The following is a 19402-nucleotide window of genomic DNA, read 5'->3' as shown; positions in this document are numbered from 1 at the left end:
AGACACTTGCAGCATCGCCTTCCTTTCTGCCTCTGTTACCCTCAGGAGATTGTCACATCACACAGGGTCCCCTAGGGGAAATGGGGGAAGTTCTCATTAAAAATGCTCTTATAAGAAAAAAAGGGCATATAGACACGCCCCATTCCCCCCCCCCCATTCCGGATTGCCAAACCACGCAGCTGTTAATGTGCCTTTACTGTGCTTGGTATGGATCGGCAAGTAGTTTAAAGTGGCTGAAAGGGGACTGGGGCCCCACATGAGAGATTCCGCAATTTGGGAGTGAAAATGTTCCCTCCCCGCCCCCATCCCCTATTCATAAACAGCTTGCTGTGATGCTATGGGGAAGGGCCATTGTTCGACTAGCTACCTCTGCTCCCGACATGAACCTGCCATAAACTTCATTAAAAGTGAGGTCACCTATGACCCAGGGGGTGGGGAGGGCACAACTCACCGTGGCAGGAGCAGCAAAACGGCACAGTGAAAGGTTACAGATTCTGATGATGTTCTGGCTGCACCTAGTGTAATAAGAGTTTGGTTGTTTTTTTTTTAAATGAAAACGGCCTTGCTGTGGAAACATTTTAGTCACGTACAGTGGCTTCTTTATTTTTCCCCGTAACTGACAGCTGGAAATGTGTCCTGAAAGCAGACTTTTGCTGATTAGAAGGAGGAGAAAGAGAACACGGGAGGACATGTTCACCGAGATAATGAACGCCTCCGGGACAGCTGAGACAGATCTGAGAGCATGGAGGATTTCACTGTCCAAGAAGTTAGACATGGACATGGAGAGCAGGAAAGCTTCCAATGAGCAAGAGTGTGTGGCGCAGGATGAGATGCTTCGGATTATGAGGGACCAAGCAGGCATGTTGATGCGTCTGGTTGAACTGTAGGAACAGAAGCAGGAGGGTAGAGTCCCCCTGCGGACCCTGGTGGACAGCCAGCCAGCATCGCCTGGCGCAGAATCACCCTCCCTGAAGTGTTCCATGAGGCATGGGTGAAAAGTCCATTATCCCTTTCACTTAACTCAGGGGGAGGGTACAAGGAACAGAGGGAGACCATTCTCAGACCTTTGATGGTCTGGAATGTGGTGTTATGTTACACAGTTGAAAATGTTTCTCACGTTCCAACTTTACAACTTTACCCTTTTCCCCAAGGTTACCTCTTTTTCCTGTTCTTCCTCTTTACTTATTTTTGTTAAATAAAGTAAATGGATTTGAGAAATAAATGTTCTTTATTGAGTAGAAGCAGGGCAGGAGTTGGCTTTACAGGGACAGTGATACAAGGCAGGTAAAGGTTTGGGAAAGCACAATGCAGACAAGCCGCTCACGTTACTGTCACTCATTATTGAAACGGCTTTTCAAAGCCTCACGGATATGCAGTGCCCCTTGCTGTGGTCCTCTTATTGCCCTGGTATCTGGCTGCTCAAAAATGGCTGCCATGAGATCTGTCTCAACTATCCACCCTTGCAGAAAATTTCTCCCCTTTTTTCCCCCCACAGATATTATGGAGCACACAGCAGGCAGCTATAACCATGGGGATGTTCTCTTCACAAAGGTCCAATCTTGTTAGTAAACTTCTCCAGCACCCTTTCAAATGACCAAAGGCACATTCAACCACCATTCTGCACTTGCTGAGCCTATAGTTGAACTGTTCCTTACTGCTGTCCAGATGGCCGGTGTATGCCTTCATGAGCCATGGGAGCAAGGGCTAGGCTGGTTCCCACAGGATAACTATAGGTATCTCAACATTGTCAATGTTCATTTTGTGGTTTTGAAAGAAAGTCCCAGATTGCAGCTTTTTAAACAGACCTGAGTTCCTAAAGATGCACGCATCATGAACCTTTCCTGACCATCCTATGTTGATGTCGGTGAAACGCCCCCTGTGATCCACCAGTGCTTGCAACACCATTGAAAAGTATCCCTTTTGGTTTATGTACTCTTTGGCAAGGTGGTCTGGTGCCAAGATGGGGATGTGTGTGCCATCTATCACCCTACCGCAATTAAGGAACCATCCACTATGTCCTGCACATTTCCCAGACTTACTACTCTTAGTAGCATAAGTCGATTAATGGCCCTGCACACTCGGAGCACAGCAGCTCCCATGGTTGATTTACCTACTCCAAATTGATTTTTCACTGACCAGTAACTGTCTGGGGTTGCAAGTTGCCAAATAACAATCCCCACTCCCTTCTCCACTGTCAGAGCAGCTCTCATTTTTGTGTTGCTGAACTGCAGGGCAGGGGAAAGCTCTGCACAAAGTTCCTGGAAGGTGGCTGCATTCAGAAGTTCCGCAGCCACTGCTCATCATCCCATACCTGCAAAACGATGCAGTCCCACCAGTCAGTGCTTGTTTCACGGGACCAGTTACGGCGCTCAACAGAGTGCAGCTGCTCTGTGACTGCCTGCAGCAACTGTGAATTGTTTTTTTCAATGGCTTGCAGCAGGGCGGCTTGCAGGACATCGCTATGTTCCACACGGCGGACCCTACTTCGGCTCTGGAAATACTGCAGGAGAAAGCGTGAGGTGTTTGAGATGCTCACAGCAAGAGTGCACAACTGAGCAGGCTCCATGCTTCTGGGGTATTGGAATATGTGCGGCGGTTTTAAGGCACAAAAACCACAGGGCTGTTTGCCTTTGAGCATAGTGCATCATGGGATGCCAATGCAGTGTACCCATTCTCTGCTGTGACAATGTTTTGGTCCCATGATGCATTGAACAAAGTTCCCAAAACACACTGAGGCAAGCTGTACTTTGGGATAGCTACCCACAATGCACTGCTTAGTGTACTGAGGAAGGCACTGCTAGCGAGGACACACTCCATTGAGACATGGTGTGGCCACGCACAATCGACTTAATTAATTCGGAGCCTCGAGGTCGAATTAGATAAAATCGACTTAATTTTGTAGTGTAGACAGGCCTCTACTTTCTGTGAAAGGAAGGGATCCTGCCTTTCTGACAGTGATCACTTAGAGCATTTATAGCATATACTGTACTTTCCAAGTTCACCAGTTGAAAGCAGCATCTTGTCGCCTGGTACCATCTGTTAGCCCCTTAATTTCCCCCATTTTAAAGCCTTTTAAATAGCCCTGGCATGCCTCATGGGTAATATTGCCTCAAAGTACAACTCAACAGCTACATGGGAGGAGGTTTGTGAAAAAGGATGAGGAGCTGTGCAACAAGCAATAAATACACTCACTTAAAGAAGGGAAAGGCCAATTATGTCACCTAATCCCTTTCCAATAGGAGATACATCTTTAATTAAATACACACTACACATTGAAATATTCCAGAATCTAACCATTAAAAACAAACAAACCAGAAATCTCAAACCCCAGGTTCTAGCTGATCAAGGGTAAGATTAGGGTCTTCAGAGGGACCAGGGAGGGCTTGAGCTATAAGCCTTCCCAAAAATATTTAAGATATGAAAAACTATATTGCTCATTTGCAGCCTTTTCCATGAAAACACCCATAAGCTGCATGTGGCATTAATACAAATTGTTTCCCAGTGGTTTGCACACAATATTACAAGCTGAAAGATTCATATGAAGAATGAATGCCATAGAAACTCCAGTAAAAGGCTTGCTCCTTCCTAGCATAAAAACTCCCATGGTCACCAGTCTCAGACCCACATGCACAGATTCATGGTGACATTCATAATCAGCCAGCAATGCAGGTGATTATCACCAGAGCTATAATCCTGCGTGATCCTTAAAACGATGTGACATTCATCTTGGGTTAATCAAGTTAAACTGCCTACTAGCTACAAGCCATTTACTTGATGAAACACAGTAGATTCTAACTGCACCACACAGTGAAAAGAAAAAGGACAATAATTCTGACCTGGGGGGGGGGGGGCTGTTATCCCTGAAAAAGCCAAGGTGCATCTGTGGAAGTTGCCACATGGATATTGAGACAGTTAGGCAAATATCACAAAGAATGTGATGAAGATGTTTCTTTTACTATCAGCCTCACAGTGATAAACAACCGTCAGAGAGAGATTGAGGAAAGAGACGTTGCTACAAATGCCTTGGGTTCAACAACACTAAGCCTGACGCTGCTCAAATACATTTTATTTGTTGGATTTCCCCTAACCCGTGCCAAGTTTTTTTGTGATGTTCTTTCTTCAGCAAAAGACCTTTCATACAAGGATTAAATCCTCGTTTGTTGCGTGGGTGTACCTACTGTTGAACTGAATCATTTTGGTCACCACAAAGCAGGAGGGATTTGTTTTAAAGTGGAAAAAATAGCCATGATCTTACAGGTGCAGGCTTCCTCACTTCCCCAGCGGTGCCCCACCCCTGCTCTGCCCCAGGCTCCACCCCCACTCCACCCCTTCCCCCAAAGCTCCACCCCACCTCTTCCTGCCCCTGCCCCACCCCCTCCTCCGATTACACCCCACTCTCGCTCCTCCCCTTTCCTGATCGGAGCTGATTGGCGGGACTGCCGATGGGTGCTGAGCACCCACTAATGGAGTTGGCACCTATGCATGATTTTATTGTGAAAACTCTCTTTTGAAGATCCCTCTCCAATTTAACTAATATACGGGTGTTTCCAGAAGAAGGTTTACCCCTATTGACTCACAGAACCCTACTATTCTATTGTGTGAACCTTGAGGGGAATAGACACTCTATACTTATCATACGTTGCCACTGATTCTTGCCATTCTTCAGTGAAGCCACCGTTTTTATTTTTTTGCCTAGGGAATGTCTGTGTGGCAGGGATAGCCACAGAGACCCACCAAAATACATTGGTCTTATCCTTACAGTGGATATGGCATGGGAGTGGGAGACAAGACAGTTGGGTTCCAGTCTCATCTCTGCCACTGACCTGCTGTGAGACTTCAGTCAAGTCATTTTACCATTCTGGGCTTCAGTTCCCCCATGGGTAAAAAGAATACAGCAAATATAGCGAATTGTAAGATGTTTTGACTGCTATCATTGAAAAATACTGTCTACAAACCCAGTATTATTGCAAGGAGTTTCAGCGATTTTGGGGTGAAGAAGGGTTGAGATGAGAAGGGAAATAAGATGCAATTTATCTCCCTCCACCTTAAAAAAATCCTAAAAAAATAAACTGATAAACTGTTCCCAGAGTAACAAAGAATGTTACATATGTCTCTGTTTAAAGAAAGTACAGGCAATTTTTACTATTCTATATTTGGTTAATAATGGACTACCTTGGCCAATATTTCGAGAGACTTTTGTCATTAATATATACAAGTAATGCAGAGTCAAGCTTACTATGGGAACCTTGATTCAGAAATGTCTGGCATTTATGTGATTAAAATAACATTACATTTCATATAATTGGCTTTTCAATCAGAAAATGTCATTTCATCAGGACTATATTGGTTTTGATGAAATTTCCTACATGTTTTGATGATGCTATTGAAATTGAAATTTATTTTAAAAAATCAAAGTCAGAATGAAACATTTATCAAAACTTTACATTCCAAATGATCCAAAATGATGTTTTAAAAAAAATTCCTTTTTGCAGAAAATTTCAAAGCTTTTTTTTATTTTATTCTGAATTGGAAAATAAACAATTTTCAAAATCTCAAAGTTTTTCATGGAATGGAAATTCCCATTCCTGAACAGTTCTAAATTTCATTAATTATATAAAAATCTATGTGGCAGATCTGCAGCTGGTGTAATTGGCATTGAAATCAATGGAACTGTGACAATTTGCATCAGCTGAGCATCTGCTCCACAGTGCATATATAGGATTAAACCTAAACACCCACATAATTATATTGCTCAGTATAGGTGTATACAGAGACAAGACTACCTGGGTAACTGTGAGCTATAGTTCCACGCCTTGGTCACAAATTCTCTTACTCACAGTGCTTTTGCTGTGGGCATTTCAGCTGTGTTTAGGGCTTGATCCTTGAACTTAATGGAAAGACTCCCACTGAGTTCGGTTTGCTTGTGAAAAGACAGCAGGTGCCACAGTAATCGGTTCAGATAAAGTGTATCAGATGGACAAATATTTACACTGGCACATGAAAAGGGATCAAATTTATCACAACAATATACTAACTAATCAAGTTTACACTACACTGGTTCCATATTTAGTATTATCCCAGTCACAAGAACTTTATCTATCTCAAAAGAGGCTATGTAAGTTTCAGAAGTAACCCCAGTTCACTTCCTCTGTAAGAGCACAGGGTGAAATCCCTGGCCAAGGCAGTGTGTACACTGCAGCTTATGTCAGCATAACTTTTATCACTCAGGTGTATGAATAAACTACCCCCCTGAGCGACATAAGTTACACTAACATAAGCGCTGGTGTGGACAGCATTATGTTGTCAAGAGAACCTCTCCCACCGACATAGCTACTGCCACTCGCGGAGACTGGAGTAATTAAGCCAACAGAAGAACTCTCGCCCGTCAGCTTACAGTGGCCACAGTAGAGAGCTTATGATGGTGCAGCTGCATCAGCACCGCTGCGCTGCTGTAAGCGCTCTAGTGTAGCCATGCCCTTTGGGTTTACTAACCACTCACTCACCTCTGAACCTGCCCAGAGACCTTGAGAAATGAGCTCGGGTTTAAAAGAAGAATGACAGCCAGTCCTAAGATAACAGCAAAAGGGAGTCAGAGAGTTGAGACACTATCAATTGCTGTGTCTTGCATTGTCCGTTTCAACACTGATCCAGAAGGTGATATTTAGATAGGGGTCATCTGCATTAAAAGATGTTGGAAGAAGCCAATATTTATGGGAGTAAGTTAACAGGCTAAATAGGTGGAAAAATCTTTTCTAGTCAACCTAGTAATAAAAAGAAAAGCCATGTGAGAGTCTTGACATTTAAACAAGAAATTCAAACAAGTGTTTTATGTACTGCATGTTATGGATAAAAATCCTGGTTTATAAAAGATCTAGTGTTCTTTAGGAGTAGAAAGCATATCAGCTACAGGTCAGATAAAAATGAAAGTGATGAAACATGCCTTTTCTAGTCCTATCTAGGGTCGAGGAGATTAATTCCAAGAACTGGCCCTTTGAAGCACAAATATAGGAGAGATAGTTTCTAATAAGAATAGAAACATTAACTGTGTCAAGTGCTTTGTCATATGTAAGTATAAAAAATTAGGGTGCAATCCTGGCCTTACAGAAGTCAATGGGAGTTTTGCCATCGAGCTCACTGGGCCCTGGATTTCACCCATAGGCTTTATAATATGCTGTAACTTTGTTTCAAGATGTTCTTACCCCTGGCATGATTATCCTTTCAACATCTTTAAGGACATCCTCAAAGGTCTCAGGGTCCTGAGGTGCACAGTCTGGAATGAGGGGTCTCAGGTATCCTGGTTCCACATCAGGATACACCTGTCTCTTATCTAACTGCTCGAAGTAATCTGCAATGTAGTCCACCATCTCTTTCCCTCTCTTTCGGAACTCTGTGGTATCCATGCTAACTGGCGCTGGAAGCATCAATATCAGAAAAACCTAAGGAGAAAGAGAAGTCACTTTTGAACGAATCTCTTAAAATTGGCCACTTATTTAGGTATCTAAAAACTGAAGCTGGCCTCATTGGAAGACATCTAGCTGATTCTTAGTTTATTGGTACACATATACAACCCACACCCATTTAGTGTGGCGTTCTGTCCCCCTCAATGGGTGGCTGGAACACAGAGAAGTTGCTGAGCCTGCTACAGCCTTGATTAACAAAGCTGATTCTTTCAGCTCAGGCAGTGGAGGCTAACGCATTAAGCACAAGAGGTCACACAAGTTCAATCCCCACTACCAGTGGCACACACATCATCCTTTCAGCTCCAGCATTATACAACATATAGGATATAGTGCCATATTAAAAGACAAGGGCTAGACAGAGGGGGTGTCAGACTTACCACAATAATCACAATGATTTTAGTGTTGTATTCCACTCCCCCTGTCTGTGTGATATCCACCTGTTGCCTCATGTCATACAGCTCATTTTAAACTCCTTATCCTTAATGGGAATTCTGGGACTACTACAATTAATAATAATGATTAATAAATAATGCTAATAATCAGCTATACTCAGAGAGAGCCTGATCCTGTAATCTTTGCACACACACAATTTCCGCTGCTGCGTTGCCAATGTAGGTTTTGAGTGCTTAGATAATGCAGGGTCAAGCCCATTGTACAGTGCTTAAATGTTCTGAGTTCTTTACAATCACTCGTTCATATTCACGGAGTTGTTTCTCAGTATCCAGAGTGGAACTGGTTGGTGAAACACAGTTCTGCATTTTGAAAACAAGTGACTATCATGCTTAGATCACACACACACACACACAATCAGGTATTAGCTTTGTAAGAGATTAACTATATTAGGAAAAACCTGAGCATCACCTGGTTAATAGAACACAAGTAACTTACTTAGATATAAATTATCTGTGTTGGTAGTTCGTAATTGGCTGAAGTCTTGAAAAGAGGTAGAATCTTTTGGTTCAGTAATTGAGTCTTTATAGTATCACAGCAAGCATTGTCTCATAAGCTGAAAAAGAAAGAGATCACTAATAAACACCCTTGGATAAATACATTGATGCTACCAAAGAGGAATCGGAGTCCATGTGGAGCAGCCACGACTGTCATGTACAAGTGCTGTGTTAAGGAAAGCAAAGTTCTGGACTACAGGAAGCTACAGCCTGCAGCCAAAACCAGAGACTGGTTCCTGTTGTGTTAGAGTTATATAATTGTTAAACACAAGTAACTTAAGTGCTTAATACCAGCTCTCTATGCCTTACTGAGATGGACAATACTGGGGCTAACTTAGGACCGCTTTCCCCGATCTGGTATCTAGATGTTCTTAGCTTACAAAAAGTAAAATGACTCTAGTCAGTATGGCCTCTCTTTTTGTATGGTTCTGATGGCCGATCTTGAGTTTGATCTCCCATCTGAAAGACAGTCACTGAGCAAACAGTGTATCTTCTCTGCAACCCAAGGGGCTTTATGACTCAGAATTTCAAATAGTAACCAGGGATATGCTGGCAATGGCAGTGTCAAGGTTCCTGCCCCACTCTGAACTCTAGGGTACAGATGTGGGGGCCTACATGAAAAACCCCCTAAGCTTATTTTTACCAGTTTAGGTTAAAACTTCCCCAAGGTACAAACTATTTTACCTTTTGCCCCTGGACTTTATTGCTACCACCACCAAGCGTCTAATAAATATATAACAGGGAAAGAGCCCGCTTGGAAACATCTTTTCCCCCAAAATCCTCCCAAACCCTACACCCCCTTTCCTGGGGAAGGCTTGATAACAGTCCTCACCAATTTGCATAGGTGAACACAGACCCAAACCCTTGGATCTTAAGAACAATGAAAAAGCAATCAGGTTCTTAAAAGAAGAATTTTAATTGAAGAAAAAGTAAAAATCACCTCTGTAAAATCAGGATGGTAAATACCTTACAGGGTAATCAGATTCAAAACACAGAGAACCCCTCTAGGCAAAACCTTAAGTTACAAAAAGACACAAAAACTGGAATCTACATTCCATTCAGCACAACTTATTTTATCAGCCATTTAAACAAAACAGAATCTAACACATATCTAACTAGATTGCTTATTAGCCCTTTACAGGAGTTCTGAACTGCATTCCTGCTCTGGTCCCGGCAAAAGCGACACACAGACAGAGAGAACCTTTGTTTCTCCCCCCACTCCAGCTTTGAAAGTATCTTGTCTCCTCATTGGTCATTTTGGTCAGGTGCCAGCGAGGTTATCCTAGCTTCTTAACCCTTTACAGGTGAAAGGGTTTTTCCTCTGGCCAGGAGGGATTTAAAGGTGTTTACCCTTCCCTTTATATTTATGACAGGCACACTGAGTGTTTGAATGGTAGTTCTATCAATCTGTTGCTAAATAAATTAACATAAACCATTAGCCAGTATATACATCTGCTGAAACAATACAAACACAGCTCAGTGGTCAGCCTGATGCTTCCTTAGTTTAGAGCTTTTCTCTAAAAGAAAACTACATATTTTATTGCTTGCAAAATACCCCCAATATAGCCCTCAGTTTGTACTACCCGGATCCATATTCTGATTGTTTTATAACCTTATTTTATAAGTTCGTAGTTATAGCATACTTTAAAAGCCACATGAGTAGTACATGTTCTTCTCTTCCCAGTCTAAAACTTCGTAGATATGGAAGTTGTAGGAAGTTGTATGGAAATTTAACTCTTGTTCGCCAAGGTAATGGAAGTTTTGCCTGAGTGAGGACCATATAAAACAAACTGAGTAAGGACTTCAGAATTTGGCCCTGTATGTATTCATCACTGACCATGGATATTTCTTGTGTACTTTTAAGCATGTATTAATTCAGTTTAACATTTCAGTCAGCATCTCTATGTCCAGTGAACTATCCATGTGTGCCAGAACAGACAGTGGTACTGCTCATCTGCCACAAGCTCTTTGTTCTTCTGCTTTTTCTTAGTATCACATTTCTTCACATGACATTATCTTTTCCCAAAAAACAATGTAAAGGGCATGAATTCAGCAACATTCTATGAATATCAATTTATTTGCATATATTCTCTCATCACCAATTATTTTAATATTATAGTTATTAATCTGTGACATGTTGTAAGGTTTCCTTATAACAGGATTTTCTTTGGGAGCTGACATTTCTTTTAATTCAAAGGTATCTTTACACCTTTCTGATTCTCTGTAGGATTATTCTGATGATGATACAATTAAGTCTCATTTACATTAATAGTATAAGTTGTGTTCTGGACACTTATTCCAACTTGAGCAGTGGGACATTAGATCCAAAGCTTGGGGATGTTTGGATCCATCTGCAGCTCCAAACTCTGTGGTTTGAGCCCTTTTACTAAAATGCAGATTTGGTGTGAAATCCTGACCTCATTTAAGTCAATGGGAGTTTTGCTGCCAACTTCAGTGGGGCCAGGATTTCACTTTTAGAGTATATTAACTTGTCTCTGAGATATAGAGTTTGCTCTGGACCTACAGGGATTTTACCCTTTCCCTAGAGCAATGAGAATGGAATCATCATTAGGTGATCATAGCCAGCATGATCAATATCTTGTCATTACAGGTGATCTGGGGATGGACGATCCTTCCCAACTTCTGTGTTTCTATTCAGCCTATTTAATCTTTTCTACCCACCTATTACAAAATTCATTTTTCAGGTATACAAATTTTAGTTGTAATGTGAGGAAGCAATGGGCTAAATCATCCCTGGCCTTTGCACAGTTGTGGAAGGACAGTAATTAGTCTACTCTCTACCCCACAAAAAAACTAGGAAGATCCTGTCCTGGGGAGCTGCAAGGACTGCTCTATCTGGGTGCCTTTGGGGATGTAAATAGCCCCAGCGCGCCATTGCTGTGCTACCCCTCTGTCCCTGCCTGTGAAGCTGTCCAAAGGCTCCAGTAGGGCAAGCTGCACCATCCAAATGGATGGTATAGCCTGCAAACTTTGTGTGCCAGGGAGCTGGAAGAAGTGTTGTGCTTCCTTGTATAGGCCAGCAGCAGATTACTCCAAGCAAGGGGAAAGCTGGAGGAAATTGGGCCTAGGATGGGTGACTGAGGCAAAATAGGGCTAATCCTGGGATTGTGCAGGGTTGTGCCTTCAGGTACAATCTTGGCCAGAAAAAGCATTGTATTGGTTTGCTTGCTTGTTTTAATACTGTATTTCAACATTTATTTTCATCCCAAATCATGACAAAGAGTTGACATTTTTTGTAGAATGGAAAGTTCTGAAAAATTTTGATTCAGAAATGTTAAAATGTTATTGCACTGTATCTTCTGTGGTGCCTCATGGTAGTTGTAGTTCTGGTGCTTCATGGCCCCTTCCTTTCTATGGGCCAGGCTTCCTGGCTGCATTATTTTTCCCCTGATGCACCATGGCAGTTAAAGAAGATGGGAGACCACAGTGCATCATGGGAGATGTAGTCCAACCAGGAAGCCTAGCTCATAGGGTCTACCCAGCAACTAGACACCCGCGGCTGGCCCATGCCAACCAACTTGGGTTCATGGAGCTCAGGCTGTGGGTCTGTTTCGTTGCTGTGCAGATATCTGGGCTCACGCTAGAGCCCAGGCTCCAGCCCTACCCTGGAAGTCTACACAGCAATGAAACGGCCCCACAGCCTATGCCCCAGGAACCCAAGTCTGCTGGCATGGGCCAGCCATGGGTTTTTCTTTTCTGTGTAGACACACACATAGAGGAGAATGGGGCATGAGACACCTAAATTACAACTCTCAGGAGGCTTCATGGCAGTACAAATTGACACAGATTAATATCTAACTGACCAAAAATTGTTTTGATTCAATTCAACAAACTGAAATATTTAAATTCAGGTTGACCCTACCCAAAACAAAAGATGTAATTTCAATTTTTTTCCCATCTGAAAAGAATCAGGAAATTTCATCAAAATCAAAATTTTCCTGTGGAAAAATTTGAAGAAGTTACATTTTCTATCAAAAACATTTTTAATGGAAAACTCCTGAACCGTTCTATCAACTACCACTCCGAGATCAATAGAAATGCACAAGATTTAAGCATGAACACATAGAATATCAGGGTTGGAAGGGACCCCAGAAGGTCATCTAGTCCAACCCCCTGCTCAAAGCAGGACCAATTCCCAGTTAAATCATCCCAGCCAGGGCTTTGTCAAGCCTGACCTTAAAAACCTCTAAGGAAGGAGATTCTACCACCTCCCTAGGTAACGCATTCCAGTGTTTCACCACCCTCTTAGTGAAAAAGTTTTTCCTAATATCCAATCTAAACCTCCCCCACTGCAACTTGAGACCATTACTCCTCGTTCTGTCATCTGCTACCATTGAGAACAGTCTAGAGCCATCCTCTTTGGAACCCCCTTTCAGGTAGTTGAAAGCAGCTATCAAATCCCCCCTCATTCTTCTCTTCTGCAGGCTAAACAATCCCAGCTCCCTCAGCCTCTCCTCATAACTCATGTGTTCCAGTCCCCTAATCATTTTTGTTGCCCTTCGCTGGACTCTCTCCAATTTATCCACATCCTTCTTGAAGTGTGGGGCCCAAAACTGGACACAGTACTCCAGATGAGGCCTCACCAATGTCGAATAGAGGGGAACGATCACGTCCCTCGATCTGCTCGCTATGCCCCTACTTATACATCCCAAAATGCCATTGGCCTTCTTGGCAACAAGGGCACACTGCTGACTCATATCCAGCTTCTCGTCCACTGTAAATGACATGGGTCATTTAAAGTCACACTTCTTTCCCCTCTTACTTTATCTTAGTTCTTCTGGGATTTACAGCACCATCTTGAACCCACATAATCTTTTTGGCTCTCCTTCTGAACTGTTGATAATACAATATATATGACTCTGATTAAATAAATCACTTTGCCCTGTTAACCACACCTAGAAAACTGAAATCTCCATTACAGTGGATGAGCTCTGCCACAAGGATCACAGCAAAACAAATCCTTGAAAGCTACCCTGGTGGCACTACATATTTCACACAAAAAGTACTCTGGGGGCAATAGCACAATGGAAAGAGAGCTGACCTTTATCACAAAACTGCTTCAGTATACAGGATATGAATTGGTGAGAAGCAACAGGATACCTCAAAAAAACTTCAGAGTCCAGGTTCAGGGAGATAAGCCCCCCAAAATGTAAAGACTTATTTATCGTTTCCACATTTTTCAAGTCAATAGACTTCTGAATGCACAAGAATTGCAGGTTTGGGACTTGAGTTTGCACAGTTTGGCTGGAAATTTCACAAGCACAGGTTCTCTCTCATGTCTGAGAGTGGTCTCTTTTTACTTGGGTCACAAACAATGAAGGCCCCATCCTGTACAGTTGCTGTTGGGAGAAGTTCAGGTATTCCCAACTTCTGTCAGTTGCAGGCCTGTTGGGCCCATGCCGTGCATTTCAGGAGGCACTCAGCATCTTTAATATTTGGTTCTGAGGGAACAGCTATAATTTCTGAGAGAGCATTTATTTATTTTGAGGTTGATCTGCATGATTCTCTTCAATTGGCCTTTCAAAATTTCCCTAGAAAATAGCTACATCTCCCTGAACTACTATGGAGATCAAAGTTCTACCTACTATAATTCCTGACACAGCTCACTAACCTTTCTGTCTGTGTGCCTCCCTCTCTCCCGCTACCATTTCCTAAACACTATCTGCATACTTCAGTGCCCTAATTCACTAACAAACCCAACCTGGTAGATAGAATGCCAGGTATATAAGTGCATGTCATTGTGCCTCTCACCTCCAGAGTACCTCCCAGTGTCCAGGTGCAGTGTTACAGGGATTTTCTTAGCCTAACACTCCTTTCAGTTATCCTAGTGCCACAACAGTCTGACAATGTATGTGGCCTAGCCCTCCAGCCAGGTCACTGCTCAGTCCATTCCCCTTTCTGGAGGTTAACAGAAAATAGAAAACTCAAAATCTAATGACTTTTAAGATCATCTCTGGCCTCTGCCTGGCACTTGCTTAGCTTCTTTTATTCTTGACACCCATTTTTCGCCTCTTGTGGGAGAGCTAGGGGAACCAAGGGTCCACACCTCCTCTCGGTTCCAGCCCCAGGACCCATTTTAGGTGGCTAAGGACCATTCCTTCAATCCCTCCCCCATTTTCTCTGGGCTGCTCCTACTTTCAGCTCGCTCACCATCCTCTTCACAAGACCTGCAGACTCTGCTGTGCCTGCCTCAACTTTGCAGCTCCTCACTATACCTCCTGGGACCAGCTAAAGAAGCATTTCCTAAAATCCAGTCTCAGTTCTTCCCAGTAAAAGCTGAATTGTACTGCTAGCAGCTCTCTGCCCTTTGCTTTAAAACAATCAGTATCTCTCTCCTGTAAACATGAATTCCCCTTTAGTTCTCTTTCTGGGACTGGGGTTGTATCCGAGGCCCCATTGGCTTAGAGGAATCTGAGCATACTTCCCAGTTAGCCTCCCACTCTAGAGGGTTCAGCTGGCCAGCCTTCCGCTGTCAGTATCTGTCTGCGGTGATAGAGGAGGCAGCCTTTATGCTGCTCCCCTTTTCCCAACCTTTTCCCAATTGGTTGGGTGAGAGGGGAGCCTTGCCCTGCCTTCTCAGCAAGGTTTCAGGCCCTTGGAGGTACAGCCTCCAAATTCCTTCCTTAATCATCATTCATTCCCAGGATCCTTAGGTCTCTATATGTATCTGTTGAACCCTTCCCAATCTTTAAAGGGCCAAGCCAGGTGGTGGGGGAGGCTGACAACTAGGCACTACTGCCCTCCATGGCAGACTACCCCATCACAGTGCAATATTACCAAAAATGTGTTCTACTTGAGCTTCATTAGTCTCCAGAGATTCAACAGAGATCTATGGGCATGTGTCACCATCATATATCATCTGCTGTTGAGGCCCAACCATGCTCCACTAGAGATAATGAAGTCTTGTTATTGGCTTCAGTGGGAGCAAGAAAGAACTGTATTTCTATGCTGTTTTGACTCTGGGTGGCAACGTTTACTAGGCATAAACAAGACGCCCCCAGGGCTTAGCTTGGGCTGACCCTACAGGTCATACAGAGCTTGGTTATTATAGAAGCTTCTATTACGGTTTGAAATTTAAGATTGTAACTCATTTCTGTATATATGTTTACCTGTTTTAACCTTGCTAATAACTCATTTCCATTTCCTGTTTAATAAATCTTCATCTAATTTATTTTAGGATGGCTATAAGTATTACGTTCGCTATAAAGATCTAAGGGGCAATTGACCTGGGGTAAGTGACTGGTCCTTTGGAACTGGGAGTAACTTAAATATTGTTGCGATTCTTGATGGAAGGACCATCTATCACAAAGATACGCTCAGCTGGTAATGAGAGAGATCAGAGTCCCCAAGGGGACTATCTGTGATTCCATATTTAGGCTGTTATAGTGCCTGGGGAGTTTACACTTGGCATTAAGTGGTTGTTGAAATCTAAGTACAGAACTCAAACAATTTGGGGATTGTTCCCTGCTACCTAACAGCCTGCCCGGAGGTTGGCACTCACACTCTTGAGTCACTTCAGGCAGCAGGATATCTGAAGAAGAGCTCTGTGTAAGCTCGAATGCTTGTTTCTCTCACAAACAGAAGTTAATCCAATAAAAGATATTACCTCACCCACCTTGTGTCTCTAGTATCCTGGGACCAACACAGCTACAATGACACTGCATCCTAGGTACGATCAAGGTCAGTCACTGTATGGCATTTACATTATATATACATATAAAAGTTAAAGTTCTTTAGTTTTTAGATTTTTTCCTGAGTATATCATTAGATATTGTATTATATACTATACAACCTAAGCTTGACATAATAGCCTTTTGCCAGCTTGACCAAGCAGTATCTGGTTGCCTTACAATTAGAACATTACAACACATCAACATTTTATCTTAATAGTGTATGTTTGAAACTCTAGAAGAATTGTTTCTAGTCCCTAGCTTGTATGTACTGAGTATGTGAAGTTCATTCACAACTTATTGCCACCAGACACCTCGTTGAACTTATTTTCTATTTACCTTAAAAAGCAGTAAGAAGAGCACCACGCATTTTTAGATATTCATAAAACATACATATATATGGAGACAAACTTAGGCAATACATTTATAGCTATAACTATTTCTGATTATTATTGCCTAAATTTGCTTCCAATTACAGTATGCATGTTATTTTTATGTACACATTGACAAAATATCAACAACAGAATTGTGGTTTCTTTAAATTCTGTTTCTGGTTGATAAGGTTATTTTTTAAACCCACTTATAGTTTATTAGGGCGTGCCAGGAAATTTCTGAGTAGAGAGAAAGAACGGATACCACCTACCTGGTCTCTAATTCAACAGACCCATTCTGAAGCACAAAGCAAAGCAACAAAAACGCTAAAATCAAGGACTGAGATTATTAAATGCAGATAGGAGACATACATATACATGTATCTTACTTGAGGGGGGAGGGGTCCCCCGCAAACAACACTGAACAGAAAGCCCTATAGATTAAACATATTAATAACATCTAAAACAGCATACACATTTCAACAACTGAGGACAGCATAGGCTCAAAGTATCATGATAACTTTATACATTTATTTTCAGTAGAGTAGAATGACGTGTTATCTATCCTTCTGCCCATTTGTTGCAGAATCCAATGTAAATTAAAGGCTTGAGCTCTGCATATGGCCCCACTTGAGTCTTTGGGATTTTAGCCATTGAATTTAATGGCAAGAGGATTACACCTTTGATTTGCAATCTTTTCTTGGACAAAATTCCCATTGAAGTAAATGTTGTCTCACTAAGAACTGCAAGAGAAGGCCCTTTATTAGATGTTCTGCGTGAAATAGAGGCAAACACAAACAGGTTTAAATTTACAGGCAACACAATTGACCTGATCCTGAATTGCTTCTGCATCCATTGTCTTTAACAGGAGTTATGCATGCGTAAGGTGGCTCCTACTTTTCACTATTTAGTACTTTCCATTTTCCTTGTCAGTATACAAAGTTACCTCATTTAGCTTTCATTCTGAGTTGCTCAGCTTTTGCAGTTTGCTAATTTTCCATTAAAAAAATCCTACTGCTTTTCCTGGAGGATAGGTTCACTTTAAGAATGTCACATATAGAAACAAAATAGATTTTTTTTCTTATTAAGAAGATACAGAAGAGAAACATCTGGTTTTATTTGTAAAGGTCTACATGGTTGTCCAGAACTGTGGCAGTTGGATTGGCAGCCTATTAATTTTTGCATAAGGCTGTCACACATACATACGCATAAACCAAAACATTGGGATTGTTCTATCTCTGCATGAATAAATACAAAACAAGAGGCACACACTAACCTGTGCAAACTTAGCTTTAAAAAATGCAAATGTCTTTTGTGCTTCCAATTTACTTTTCTAAAATAAAATAGGCTGGATATTTAAAATTAATTAGCTGAACTCTAAGGCGAAGTAACAAACTGTTGAATTAATCCAAGCATTTATCTTCTTGGATTTATTAAGCATGATGCTACAAGGACAAAGAATGTTACTTACAGCCAGTTGGTGAGATTCCTTCTCCACTCCCTCTTTCTCTGCTCCCCTGTGACAGTTATAAAGCACAGAGGATGCTGTTGTCAGTTTATATAGGCAGAGTAACCACTTCCCCTTAGCCTATCAGAGCCAAGTGCTTTGCATTTAACATTCAGCAGCAGCAGCATCTCCCCCCTCCCTCTCCCATACTCCATCCTAAATATATTTAGAAAAAAATGATCTGTCTAAAAAGCAAACCCATGCAGCTGAGCAACTACTGTTGACTGGATTTGGTATTGGGGAGGCGCTATAATTATTTGTCAAGACACTGGCAGTCTCTAAACAAATTCTCTCTCTCTCTCTCACACACACACTTTTCTAGAATAATTATGCCAGTCATGGAAGCAATGCTAGTGTAAAAGACAGTGGTTTTGACCACTTATGTAGAACATTGCAATACTCTTTTTTAAGGGCAGGTAGCCAAAGATAGAGTATTATGCATGTAACTGTGGACTACAAAGCTATACACACATGGGATTACCATGGTGATATATTAACTTTAAGATACGTGTTTCTAGCTTTTCCACAGTTTCCCAGTGTTTATTTTTATTACGTATGTTTTTTGAAAGCTCTAACACATTTTCAACAAGAAAAATGTTTTTTTCTTACCATAATTTAAAAGGGCCCCTTTATTCTCCTACAGACCTTTTTTCTGTAATGTTCTGTTCCGCAGAACTCAGGGAATTGATGGTCGATGTTTTTTAGTTTGCTTTCAAGAAGGCTCTGGACCCCTCACAGTCACGATCTGCTCATTGTTAGATACAAGACCATTATGTCGGATCTAACACAACCAATTCTCGTGCTGTTGACCAGGGCATTTGCATCTTACAGTCATTACACTTACAATGAGTAAAAAAGTTGTTTTGAGAGTTGATCACACTTTTAAAAGAGTGATTTCATGGCTATGTCTGTAGCTGTGACCTTTAGCTTAACGAGGACATCTCTTCAATGGTGAAAGATGTTTTTATTTAAAAAACAAACACACACACGTACAAACAAGGCCCAGAATTTTGCTATTGCCTGTGTTTGACTTTATTTTGGAGATTTTCAGTTCTTGGGATATGATTTCTGCAATGGTCAGATTATGATCACATGCACAAGTTCAGGATCAGTTTGAGTAAACACCCATAGCATCTGATAGAAGCAGTTTGAGCACATTATTGCACACTCAAAGTTGCATCCCTCTTCTGGCAAGAAGTGGCGCTATACCAATGAAATAATAACTCCAAAGCATGTATTGACTATGCACAGTCCTGAGTGAGTTCTTTGGCTTGCTAATGAATTAGGAGAGATGATGTGTTTGAGCAGGAGGCTGTAGCACTCCCGGAAGACAATCCATCCAGGATCTGATTGTACCCTAGGCGTGTTTGTATAAGGTTGTCTGAGCACGTCCTGTGATGTCACATGAAAGAACTTCATCACATGA

At 41.9% G+C, this 19402-nt stretch overlaps 1 protein-coding gene across 2 annotated transcripts in view; it reads right to left on the bottom strand.

Annotated features, from left to right (window-relative positions):
* Positions 1 to 19402, bottom strand: part of DDC (dopa decarboxylase) — a 124291-nt gene that overhangs the window by 87196 nt on the left and 17693 nt on the right. Inside the window, exons 1-3 of one of the 2 annotated variants that reach the window (XM_078851674.1) lie at positions 17941 to 18004; positions 8349 to 8466; positions 7200 to 7436 (exon numbers count right to left, since the gene is read on the bottom strand). In XM_078851674.1, the coding sequence (XP_078707800.1) occupies positions 7200 to 7421 (222 nt within the window). In that variant the 5' untranslated portion in view covers positions 7422 to 7436; positions 8349 to 8466; positions 17941 to 18004. Of the gene's footprint in view, positions 1 to 7199; positions 7437 to 8348; positions 8467 to 17940; positions 18005 to 19402 lie in introns of those variants that run through there. The other variant, XM_073332726.2, reaches the window with a different exon arrangement.

This window comes from Lepidochelys kempii, chromosome 2 (assembly GCF_965140285.1).
Source record: "Lepidochelys kempii isolate rLepKem1 chromosome 2, rLepKem1.hap1, whole genome shotgun sequence".
Lineage (NCBI taxonomy): Eukaryota > Metazoa > Chordata > Testudines > Cheloniidae > Lepidochelys > Lepidochelys kempii.
This window is presented reverse-complemented; position numbering and strand designations above follow the sequence as displayed.